Source organism: Ruditapes philippinarum, unplaced genomic scaffold (genome assembly GCF_026571515.1).
Source record: "Ruditapes philippinarum isolate M1 unplaced genomic scaffold, ASM2657151v2 ctg3892_1_1_1_1, whole genome shotgun sequence".
Lineage (NCBI taxonomy): Eukaryota > Metazoa > Mollusca > Bivalvia > Venerida > Veneridae > Ruditapes > Ruditapes philippinarum.
Window position 1 is genome coordinate 62,099 of NW_026857348.1, and position 12,833 is coordinate 74,931.

The following is a 12,833-nucleotide window of genomic DNA, read 5'->3' on the forward strand; positions in this document are numbered from 1 at the left end:
TCAGGGGGTTGCCAGAAGGGGGATGTGCCCCCTTCTGTTTGGGGGGGGTTTGAAGGGGGGCGGAGTCCCCCTCATCGCCAAGAAAATTTTGGACTTGTGAGAGGCTATAAATGACCCCAGATTGATCATAAGGTAACGTGTAACCAACGCTGAAAAGCATTTGACTCCATCTCAATCCATTGAGAAGTTGCAGCACTTTGAAATCAATTATAATGGAAAAAATCAACGCAAAATAGTGATTTTTGGCAATTTTGAGATGTCCCCTCGTTGCCATGGTAACAGAAAATTTAAGCCTGAGCATGTTGTTGCAAGGGCAATGGTCCAGTTAACATTTGTGCCAAGTTTGATTAGTGTTGAAGCAGTTTTTATAGTATTATAGCAATTTGAACTTGTAACGGGAGACTTTTCAATGAAAACAGCCATTTTTCACAAAATGCTCATGAAGTAATGGGTTAAGTGGTACAGCATTTGGTATAGTTCGAGTGAAATCTGTTGCATGAAAATCAAAAATAAAACAAGTTTCTTTCTAAATGGGTATCATATAAACAATTGTAAGTTTTCCCTTATTAAGAATCAGATGTTCTTTCACATTAAGCTGAAAGTTCAATTTCTATTGAATATTGGCTGTTTATATATTTTGTTGCCACAAGAGTCTCTGTTACCTTAATAGTGACAGTTCATATACCTTCTTGACATTTCACCTGCTGAAATTAGAAATGGATTTGTCCTGCTTTGAATTTGAAACAGTCAATTCAAAGTTTAAGGTATTACAATATCAAAGTATGAGAATTTAGCTATCAACAGTATAGAGCCTGGACAGACTGGTCGGATATGTTGGCTGGTCTGACTCTATACTAGTGACAAAGTCTTAGTTTTGATAACAGCAGGTCATGGGTTTAGATTGACTGAGTATCTGTGTTATGTGAGAGTGACAGTGAGTTCACTTCATTTTTAGTCAATTCTGGAGATAACTGGTATATTGACAATGTTAGCTGCCACACCAGTCATTAACACACATTCATATTAATTGTTCTATTTTAAGCAAATGATGCAGTGGTCTCCATAATACAACTTTTTGCAATATATAACTTAAATATTTTGTATTATTTTTGCATATTTTCATTATTTGTAGGTCAGTTCGTCACCCCAACCTCGTATCACTTATAGGAATAATTCAAGATAAAACAATATACTTAGTTTTAGAGTTTATGGGTAAAGGTAACCTTGTAGAATATTTACGATCTAGAGGACGAAGTGTTATCACAAAGAAGGATCAAATTAATTTTGCAAGGTAAGCTTATTTCAAGGTTCATTATATTGTTGACCCAGAAATAAATAGAGGATATTTGTTTAGTTCAGTGTAAGATCGGAATATATTTCACCAAGTGAGCACCAAAAGGTATATTTCACCAAGTGAGCACCAAAAGGTATATTTCACGAGTGGGCAACCACGAGTGAAATATGAACTTTTGGTGTTCACAAGGTGAAATATATTTCGATCTTACACTAAACTAAACAAATTTTCTTTTTATTATATGCAAAGAAACGTTTTAAAAAGACATTAAACCTAATACTGAATAAAAAGCGCGCCAAATAATAATACAACGTGACGTCATTTACGACGTCACATCATTAAGTTGGTACCCAGTTCTGTGCACGCTGGTATTTCACTGAAACAACGTAAGGGGCTTAAATTCAAAACAGTGAAATTATCAAAGTGGTAATTTCACTGTTTCAAACAGTGAAATTACCAATTTTATGTCACTGATATATTTCTATAAACCACCGAAAAGCATGTAATAAATTCTTGTAAATTGTATACCATGATGTTGTTAGACCAAGGCTGCTTTAAGTATTATCTATTCCATTACATTGTTAACCCCTAGGGAAATTCAAGTAAAGTCTATTCCATGACATTATATATGTCCAGATAAATCAAGTAGTTTTATTTCATTGCATAAATGACACCAAGGTAAAATTTGGTCATTTCTTGTGTAAAACCTACCATTGTATATAAATTATAAGAATGAACTTTTTTTATTTGTCCATTGCTTATCTTCAAAATACTAAATTAAGTGTCTATATAGATTCTAGTGTAAATGTACATATACAGGCTAACTTTGCATAGGGATGTTCTTGTTACAGCTAGCATTGTACAGGTTAATCATAGCAAGATATATCAGAAATATGCAAGATATGCTTGATGATATTGATAACAATGTTTCCAGCTTAAAACTAGTCAATGTTTTAAAAACATTGAATTTATAAGAATAAGCGAAAAGAAAACAATAGTTAAACAACTTCAAATGATATACATGTAGTTAATATTAGAGATTGCCTATATTGATATTTTAATGTTCTAATTTTAATGTTATACAGTGATACATGTAGTGCAATGGCCTATCTAGAAGATAGAAAATTGGTTCACCGAGATTTAGCAGCAAGAAATGTCCTTGTCAATGACGAAGGTACTGCCAAGGTATGTCACTACTAATTTACACTCCTCTCCTCTTTACAGTTATTGAATCCAAAAAGTATACATATTTTTGATATCATGAGAAAGGGCGTCAGTGGCCAAATGGTTAAGGCTGTTGACTTCAAGCATCTTCAGGTTCCTTCATGTAAGAAAACTATCCAGCTAGCTTACAGAACGCTGATGGTTCTACTCAGGTGCCTATTTGTGCCTGAAATAATGAACAAAGGAGCACTTGAGGTCTTCCTCTAGCAGTAAAGCTTGTAAAACCACCCTATGACTTGTACTGTGTTGGTGAGATATAAAACCCAACCAAAAAACGATTGTGATAATATTGTACTTATTTAATTCTACAATGTTGATTACAAGGCTAACAAACAATCAATGGCATTTAAGTACTGTTAGGCTACAACACGCATATTGTGAAATGAAATACTTAAACTAAAGACTTCCAGATAGATAATGAACATTGTTATTCTGTTTTAGTAATTGAACATTTAGACTGACAGTTCTGTAATTTTCATTGACTCCCTGTAACTTGAATAAACACAAAGAATAATTTATACAATGATATTTTACAGGTGTCAGATTTTGGATTAGCCAATAGAATAGATTATAACCCAGCCCAAGTTGGAGGCAAGTTCCCAATTAAATGGACTGCACCAGAAGCACTCAGGGACAATGTAAGTGTTACCTTTATCAGGGACTGCGTTCAGGGCAAAGTCAGGCGAAAACTTCGCCGTAAATATTTTCACTTCACCCTATATGATCTGAAAAGCGAAATTCTAGTTGCCCTAAAATCTCTATGAAAGGTCTGACATGTATATTACACCACTGGATAAAACTGCCTGGAGGCAGATTTAATTGTGTAATATGACGTATCAATTAGCACACGCACTGAAGCGTGGCCATAGCCACAATTGGAATTCACACTTGGAAATCCACATCGCTAAAAATAGCGCATTGATTATACATAAAGTTTTCGATAAATTAAAGCTGTGAAATACCCTGATATGAATGCGGCAGATGATAAAAAGCTAGCTAATTGATAATTAAGTTACCTCAAACGTATATATTTGTGTCTTATTTACAATATCCTCTTTACATCCTATTTGATTTACAATGTTCCCTAAATGTTCTGTTTGATTTACAATTTCCCCTATATGCTTGTTTGATTTACAATATTCCCTAAACATTCTGTTTGATTTACAATTTCCGCTATATGTCTTGTTTGATTTATAACAAAAATATTCATCATTAAAATTGATGTAAATTGATAGAATTTGGATAATTATTATGAATTAAGAGAACTTTTCTTCTTAATTATTGCATTTAAAAGTTAAGAGTCAGAAACTGTTGAATGGTTGAACTTTGAAAAAAAATGTTGTGTTGATGTGAATCAACTGCTTAAATAAACTTTATTGAGCAACTAGTACTTCATTAAAAATCATCATATGTAGCGATTTTCAAATACACATTTGTTTATTTTCCGTGCCATATACATGTATATTTTATATGCATGTACATATAAAGGTGTACATGTCTATTTTGTGAAATAAAATTAGAAAATAATCCAATGATATAACTCGATTTGATGATCACTTTCTCCCTAAATTTCAAAACTTCTCCCTATATTCCCTGAAGGCCCTAAATTTTCAGTCCAAGGCAGTCCCTGCTTTATACATAATTTATACAGAAGGTCATATAGTTTCTACAGCTTTCTTCCAAATGTGTTGGATACATGCTGATACATTCATTTTCTTAGTGTTTAATACTATTGCACATTATTTTGTTAAACTGCAATATGTTTCTCTAACCACCAGAGTTGAAAAAAAACAAAACAAAAACTACCTTTAAAGCCTTTTTTGCATGAAGCAGTGCATGGATCATCAACACACATCCTAAGACAAGTAGACAAGTTTGTGAAAAAAGAACACATTTAATTCTCATGTGTGAATGAATAGATGATCATTAGCATTTTCTCTTTAGTAGCTTTTATATGGTTTCTCTATCAAGTTAAGATTGAAGGGATGAATTTGTCGTTAGTTACCATACAATACCTCCTGATATAAATGTAGAAAACCATTGAACAGAATATCCAGTGAATCAATGTTGCAATCATTCTGGTTGGCAAGTCAGGATTATAATGTCTCTCTTGTAATAGTTTTATAAAAATATCTTGTATGTGGTTTCAGTGTTTTACCAGCAAATCTGACATGTGGAGTTTTGGCATTCTTCTGTGGGAAATTTACTCATTTGGCCGTGTCCCGTATCCTAGAATTGTAAGTTAAAATTTGCTTTACAATTTACTTACTGTCATTTTGTCAATAAAATTCATGGGTATACATTGTACTCTACTCATGCCTGAAATAATACAAGAAGCAGCTCTCTGACATAATGCAAGATAGTAGGCATCTGATAATGCAAGAACTGGCAAATGAAATATTGCAAAGACTGGTGCCTGAAATAATGCAAGAATGAGCAACTAACATTAATGCAAGAACCAGTGCCTGAAATAACGGAACATTTAACTACTGAAATAATGCAAAAACAGGTGACTGAAATAATGCAAGAACGGTCACCTTAAATAATGCAAGAAGTAGCTTTTAAATAATGCAAATACCTGTGTCTGAACTAATGCAACAACAAGCAGCTGAAATGAAATGCAAGAACCTAAACCTGAAATAATGCAAGAAGGTCTATAAGACCACAGATTTGTTGATATTACTTAAAATCCCGCACTTTTAAAGAAGATAATGCATCCGCTTCAGAGTAGCAGAATGTGTTCTTTCACTATTTTCAAGGCTAGTGAACTATTATCCCTGTGTCTAAATTCATTGAAATAATTACATCAGCTATATACACATTACTGTTCTCATTATTTATGCGAGTTTATGCCTTGTACCAGATATTTAATTATATTATAACTATTTACCATGATTTTACAATTTCAGCCACTAGCCGATGTAGTAATGCATGTTGAACGAGGCTACAGAATGGAGGCCCCTGAGGGATGCCCTCCAGAAATTTATGCCATAATGACCGACGCTTGGAAAGCTGAGGCGGACAAACGACCTGCATTCAAAACAGTGTTACAAAAACTGCACGATTTACAAGCAGTTACTGTATGATATATAAACATTAGTGTCCGTTACAAATTTTTTACGTTACAGTAGAAACAAATTCTAATCTTATATCAATTGGTGAACTTATAGGTGATGAACATATCTTACCTAAATACCAGTATATTGTAAATAAAGTATATCAGATGTCTTTCTTAAATATATAGACTTAAGTTAAGGTCTATTACTTTAATACTTTTCAGAATATTTTTCTACTCGCAAAAAAATCAAGAGTATTGAATGAAGTAAGCAAGTTAGAGCTAATTTGGTAGTATTTTGATTGTCACAAAGATTTTTGTATGTAGGAGGGGCTAAATGGTCACTGTGATAGCTGATTGGTCCAGTACTGTAGGTGCTTTAAACACACAATGTTGGTAGAATTCCTATATATGAGTAGGCTGTATATATCAGATATGAGAAAACTTTGTGATTTAGTTGTGCTAGTGTGTGAAGGTAAAGTAGTGTTCATGCAAAAATTACACCATTTCAACTATCATAAACCCTTACCAACCTAAAAATCTTAAATGGACTTGTTCAGTTTTCAATCTGGACACAACCATTCATCAATTTTAGGAAATATTTTAAAATAAGCACAGACTGAGTAGCAAACAGTGCAGATCATGATCAGACAGCATGGATGCACCTTGTGATCTTGGTCTACACTGGTTGAATGGGTAGAGTCAATCGCCTCTAGCAGCCTAAGAGTTAGGTAAAATAATCTGAAATTCTAAAGAAAAAAATCATGAATTCATTTATTGCCAAAAAGGAAATACAGAACTTGTATTTGTTAATGGCAATCAAAAAATGTTGTTTTATTTATTTTGAGAAGGTTCATAATTTAGTTTTATTTTTAAGAATTTAGAATTTCGATATAATGAAACATTTTATTTTATTCAAAAAAAAAAAAGAGAAATAAAATTTCAGTCATAAATGTAGTGTTAGTGTTCTGTTATGATTTAAAATTTGTATCAGACAGGTGGCCTCTCTGTTTAGCTATTTTACTTTTTGTTAAATTTTGAAATATTACAAGTAGTGTTCATATTAAAGTGTTTTTTTTGACAAACTAGAGTGTGTAGAGTCATTGCAATTGTTTCAAATCTAATATAAGCTTGAGGTAATTATTTCACTGTCATGAGAAGCATCAGTGTACATGTGACTGTTAGGAATGATGTTTTGTTAGTAGTTTAATATATGGGATATCAGAAATGTTAGATTACCTGTATTATAGGTTTATACTCCTCCCAAATTGTTTGTTTGATTGAGCATATCATAGTTGCTGGTGTGTTCTTCCTTCCTTCACATGATTCTCATAGCATGTTAATTTATTTTCTGAAACCTTAGAGTCTAAGTGTTCTTGGTACCTGTGTGGTCAACTACAATGTAACTTTGTATAGTGTTTAAGGTCAATTAGGGTAAGGTCACAGTGGCTGAGTTTCTCCTTACCCTATTAACATGCTTTTAGCTTTGTCAAAGCAACATTGGGGAGTATCCACCAAACAAGTGTTAAGAATATTCTTATTGTATTTGTGGCCAGTTAATATGCTTGATTCTGTGTTTAATGTAGACAGAAAGTCGCCTTAATGTTTTTGTCTAAAATGCGTATAATTTAAACCCTTCATTCTTCAAACTAAGTGTATAATGTGATTATGTATGACATGTGTTAACACAGTCATCGAATTTAGTACTGGCCCAGTGACCCATGGCCAGTGAAAAATAGTTCCGGCTAGTGAAATTTTTAAGAAAATTTAGTAAAATATATAATAGAATAAATTTAAAACTGGAATTCGGGCTAGTAAATTCAAAATCTTAAATTCATTGACTGGTTAACAGTTTATAGCTCTGTAATGATAGTGTTCACAATATAAATATTGTATCTGATGAGCCATGTATGACTGGTATATATCTGTACATATTGCACTGATGGCTTTAATGACAGGTCATGTGACGGACAGGTACCAGTATATATCAGTACATATCGCACTGGTGGCTTTAATGACAGGTCATGTGACATCTCTTTAACCAAAATTTCAGTATAGTGTAACCAGACACTATACTATTGGATATTCTCTTTAAATAATTTAATATAATTGAAATCTCTTAATTTGACTAAAAGAATTCCAAATTTTCTTAATAATAAACTTTATCATACTAAATTTGTGAAAATTTGTATAAAGCTGTTGCACAACATAAGCAGAGTGAAGGTTTATCAAGTGATATAAAATATTTTATAATGTGAATAAAATAATCAGATTTATTTGCAAAAAGATGTCAGTTTAACTGTATGTAATAATGAAAAACTATTTCAGCAAATGTGTCATTTTTTTCTCTCTTTTTTTGTAAGACTGTATTTTTGTACATTTATTTTTCAATGAATTTATCATCTTTTTTTACAGATGTCTTTTTTAGTCTAGTTATTTATGTGTAAGATAAATATGTAAGACCCATTTTGTTGGGATTTTATTCATATATATTTATGGAACTTGATATTTGATAGTTTGATGATGATATTGTCTTTTGGAATTTTTCCCTTCACATTGAATACAGTAATTGATAGTGTTTGCCAAGCTAAGCTATCAGATGTTATGTTTTTCATGTAAACAAAGAAGCAAATGTTTACAGAAGAGAATGATTTTAATATTTCAAGAAATTATAGTTAAAGCACATGTATATTTGTATTAAGTTATCCTCCTTTTTGTTGTTGTTGTTTAACTTAACGATGTTAATGTTGAACTTAAAAGACATACATTTTTGTTGACTTTAAACTAAGCATGTAATATTGAACAAACTTTATACACTGTGTTAGTGGTTGAAGAAAAACGCTCAATTTCTCACACTTAAACTTTGGGCATTTGTCTGACCATCTGTCTTTTTTATTTCAAGATTTAGTTTTTTTTGTAAGTAAAATTTAATTTAAAAATTCTTCACCTCAGCAGGGAATTAAATTTTAATTTCTTATTTTAAGTTGAGGAAAGCTTCACTTCCAGTACAATAATGTTTTTCTTAAGACAATCCCCCACCTACACTATTTTATACTTGTTCAAATATTCCATTTAATTTGCAGTAATGTGACTAGAAGTTTCCCCCCTGAATGATATGACAGTGCTTATAACTAGTATTACAACATTGTATAATGATGTTTACCTTTGTTTGTTTATTGTTAAGTTTACGATCAAAATATGCCTTTTTATAACAACCAAATATGAGAAATGTTTTAGGGGTTCAGGAGTATAACCCAATAACACTTGTTATTGTTGTTGAGCAGATTTCTATTTGACTATTAATGTTGTCAAAGTGATTTTTTTTAGCTTTTTAGAGAAGACAGATATATTTTGTGTTGTTAGTATTTTACCTCTCCTATCTAGTTAGCATAAATGTTCTGTTACCTAGGTTACCTGAATGATAAATCTATACTATACTATTGGGTAAATAAGTTTGGTGCTTCTATGTAGAAATCTTTGATGTCTTTTTGAGATGTTCATTTGTGAATATTCTAGAGTTTGTAGACATTAATGTGAATACATCATATTATAGGGATGACTTTTGATCTTTTATCCATTAAGAATTTATTATGCTAAGATTTTTTATCTGACAAAACCATCTACTTATTTCATTATTATTATTATAATATTAGTGAAAGACATTTTGCTGATAAAATGAGTTAAGTAATATTATGTTATGAAGTGTATACCTAGAAAACAAGTAAATCAGTATGATAACACTGTTATCACTTTGAGTGTTGTATTTTTTTTATCTCAATTTTAGTGTTTTCACATTGAGATCCGAACCAATTACATTTGTAACATGATTGCAACATGAAAATGGTCATTTCTAGTTGTTGTTTTTTTATCCAATTTAGCCCTGACTTTTCTATTCATTGCTAAGTCAACTGCTCATAAACAGTATTACAAACAAAACCATGTGTTACTTTGTGTAAACCAGCAGGTTAACCAGTGACTTATGTATTATCTCAGTGTAGGAATTAGATATCCATCCAGTTTGCATAAATCTGTCAACACTCAGTTAAATTTTGTTTTAGACAAAGCTTTACTTTGATATTTTGGTAAAAAACTTCTGTTTTCATTGTTTCTCTGTTATTTCGGTATAAATAAATTGTACTGTTTTAGTTTGAGGAAAGATATCACCAATGTATTTTGGCTACAGGAATGATACAGTGTTGATTTGCTGAATAAATTGAAGTTATAAATGTATGCTAATTGTTATACTGTATAAGGCATTTGATCTACATAGATGACAGATTCTTATATACTGATATAAATGGCACATAGAGATATTCCTCAACCAGTATTGTTGCCACCTAACCTTAATACTGTCATTGTTCTGATCATCCAATCAAACTGTTCAAAAATAAGGATTTATTGTTTTGATTGGTGAAAAAAAAGATGATAAAATCCAGACCTATTTATATGGAAGGTTTTGGAACTGGAACAAAGTGATGCATTTATTTATGTTATTATGTTATATATATATTATATACTATTTTATGTATCATTCTTATAGTGTAAATAAGCAACACATAGGCATATAGTAAAATGCCAATTCATAAATACTGTTTTGTTGGAGTTTTGTTTTTCCAAGAGATTTCTTTGTTTTTGTATTTGGTTATAATGTAGTATATCTTTATGTTTCTTTTTTTTCTCTGAGATACATGTTGATATGTTGAAACTATTGATATACAATGCATGTCTCTTTTGTAGAGAAAATGTGTTTCAGATATTTTTCTCAGTGTCTCGTAGAAGGCCTTAATTTGATTCCTGTTTTTATTTGAGGTGCTGCCCATTCCAGAAATAATATACTGTACAGGGATCATCTACATACAATTCTATCATACTGGAAAATATTATTAAAGAATATAAGGCTTTATATCTGGCATAATATTTATGATATATGAAAAAATATTTTTGTTAAATCATACACATGATCACTTTGAAGAAACAGAGTAATATGTTGTCAAATTTCCAAATTCCACCAAAGTAAGCAATGCTTTCACACATTCATTGCTTGCTTTCAGAAATATCAATTAAGTTGTTTGCTTTGATTCCTATGATGATTCGAACAGTATGTCTGGTGATATAGTAGACATTTTTGCCCAATAAAGCTTTATACTCTTTAATTGTAAATATTAAAGATAAAACATTTACATTATTTGAAGCTGACATAGTGAAATGTATCTCTGCTTGAATACAAATGCTTGCTTTGATTACACAATTAATTAGTGATTAATTTCTTTTATGACAAATTTGTAGAAACTTTTATCATAACCAAAAATAATATTTATGACTAGGTTTGATAGAAAAAACATACTGATTCAACATACTAATTTTGATTTACATTAACTGTAATGCATGTTGAAATAGTTCATGAAAAATTTACATGAATTAAAACTGACAGCTGTCTTGTGCATAATGTTTCATTTAGTTTATAGTTAATTTTTACAGATTCATAAGTGTGGCATCATACATGTGCTGTTTATATGTGAAGTATATAGAGATTGTACAGAATGTTAATTAACACTTGCCCTGTCTAAAACTTCTGCCACCAGTATAGAGCCAGCCCAGCCTGCACATATTGTACAGTTTGACCAGGCTTTATACTGGTGATAGCTAATTTTCTGTGTTATTTTGATAGCATACCTTAAACTTTGAATAGACTGTTCCAAATTGAAGACAGGGCACAAAACACTAATTCTGCAGGTTAAGTCCTATATCATGTGCAGCTTGATATAGATATATATGTATGTCTTTGTTAAAGAGACAAGAAGACAATTAATATGTCCATCCCTTATATACTTTTCTACCCGCTATAATCATTTATCTGTCATTGATATGTAAAGCATATATAGAGATTTGGTAGTACTTGTATGTATGTTTTCTTGTATAGTTGATTAATTGATCATACATGTTCTGTTTTCTTAATTACATTGATACAACTGTACCATTATAAACAATAAATTGAATAGATATAATCTAATGTTGTTGTTGTTTCTTTGCCAATATTGCCACTTACTGATATGGTAATGTAACGATTCACCACAATAATGATTTGCCACATAACAATACGCCAGAGTCATAACGATTCACCACAGTTAAATAAAGGTTCGCCACAGGTGTTAAAATACAATTTTTCAAACACGTTTTCAATCTGTTAATGGAATCCTTTAAGTTTTTCCTTTTAAATTTATTCGTTAATTATATAAATCAATTATCAAGTGGAAAAGTATAATAAAAATTGACTTTTTATTGATTAAAAACACATGAAAACAAACGGATTTTATTTCCAAAATACATAATACATTGTAAATTAGTTAACAATGACAGAGCCAATGTTAAACATAAGTGTATGTTTAATTTAAGATTTCTTTTATTTAAACATAATATACTTCTGTAATTATGTTACTCTTTGATAAATTGAAAATCTGATAGTATTTTAAGTTGGATGTCTTGTCCTTGACAAATTAATTAAAAAAAAAAAATTGCATTTATTGAGTTAATTTAACAAAGACCATTCACACTAAGACGTCTGTGGCCGAGTGGTTAAGGTTGTTGACTTCAAACCACTTGCTCCTCACCTCTGTGGGCTTGAATCTCAACAGGGACTTTGGATTCTTTCATGTGAGGAAGCTTTCCAGCTAACTTACGGAACGTCGGTGGTTCTACTCAGGTGCCCCTTCGTGCCTGAAATAATGCAGGGAAGGGCACCTGAGGTTTTCCTCCACCAGTAAAGCTGGAATGTCGTGATATGACCTATACTGTGCGATGTGACGTAAAACCCCAAAACGAACAAACAATTATTGTTATGATCATACTGTGGCTTATCATTATTTAACTATTACAAATCGTTATTTAATTGGAGTTAATATTTATGAGGTGTATTGAATCGTTATTTGGTGAATCGAATTGTTACAAATTCACTGAAACAACATGGGTTATGGCCTGAAGATTCATTTTACAGCCAACTTAAAAGCCTTGATATTTTGGCATTACCTTGAAATCAGTAAATCATTATTGTAGGGTATACGTTTATATTCTGACTGTAGCCGAGTAGTCAAGCCTTACCTGAGTGGTATAATGTATTTGTATATATCTTTCATTTGATGTGTATTTGTTTAACATACTCATAACAAAATTTATGTCCTATTTTTTAAAGATAATTCTCTTTTTTATAAAATCTACTACTCATAGTAATGTGTTTGAAAAACACCTGTTTTGATTTGGTATCTT

At 31.2% G+C, this 12,833-nt stretch overlaps 1 protein-coding gene across 7 annotated transcripts in view; it reads left to right on the top strand.

Annotated features, from left to right (window-relative positions):
• The window catches only part of LOC132749443 (tyrosine-protein kinase CSK-like), a 48,067-nt gene extending 36,489 nt beyond the window's left edge, over nt 1-11,578 (top strand). For all 7 annotated transcript variants that reach the window (XM_060739175.1, XM_060739173.1, XM_060739178.1 and 4 more), the window contains 5 exons: nt 1,133-1,291; nt 2,380-2,479; nt 3,055-3,156; nt 4,669-4,755; nt 5,428-11,578. In XM_060739175.1, coding sequence (XP_060595158.1) covers nt 1,133-1,291; nt 2,380-2,479; nt 3,055-3,156; nt 4,669-4,755; nt 5,428-5,604 — 625 coding nt within the window. In that variant the 3' untranslated portion in view covers nt 5,605-11,578. The remainder of the gene's footprint in view (nt 1-1,132; nt 1,292-2,379; nt 2,480-3,054; nt 3,157-4,668; nt 4,756-5,427) is intronic.
• The last annotated feature ends 1,255 nt before the right edge of the window (nt 11,579-12,833 follow it).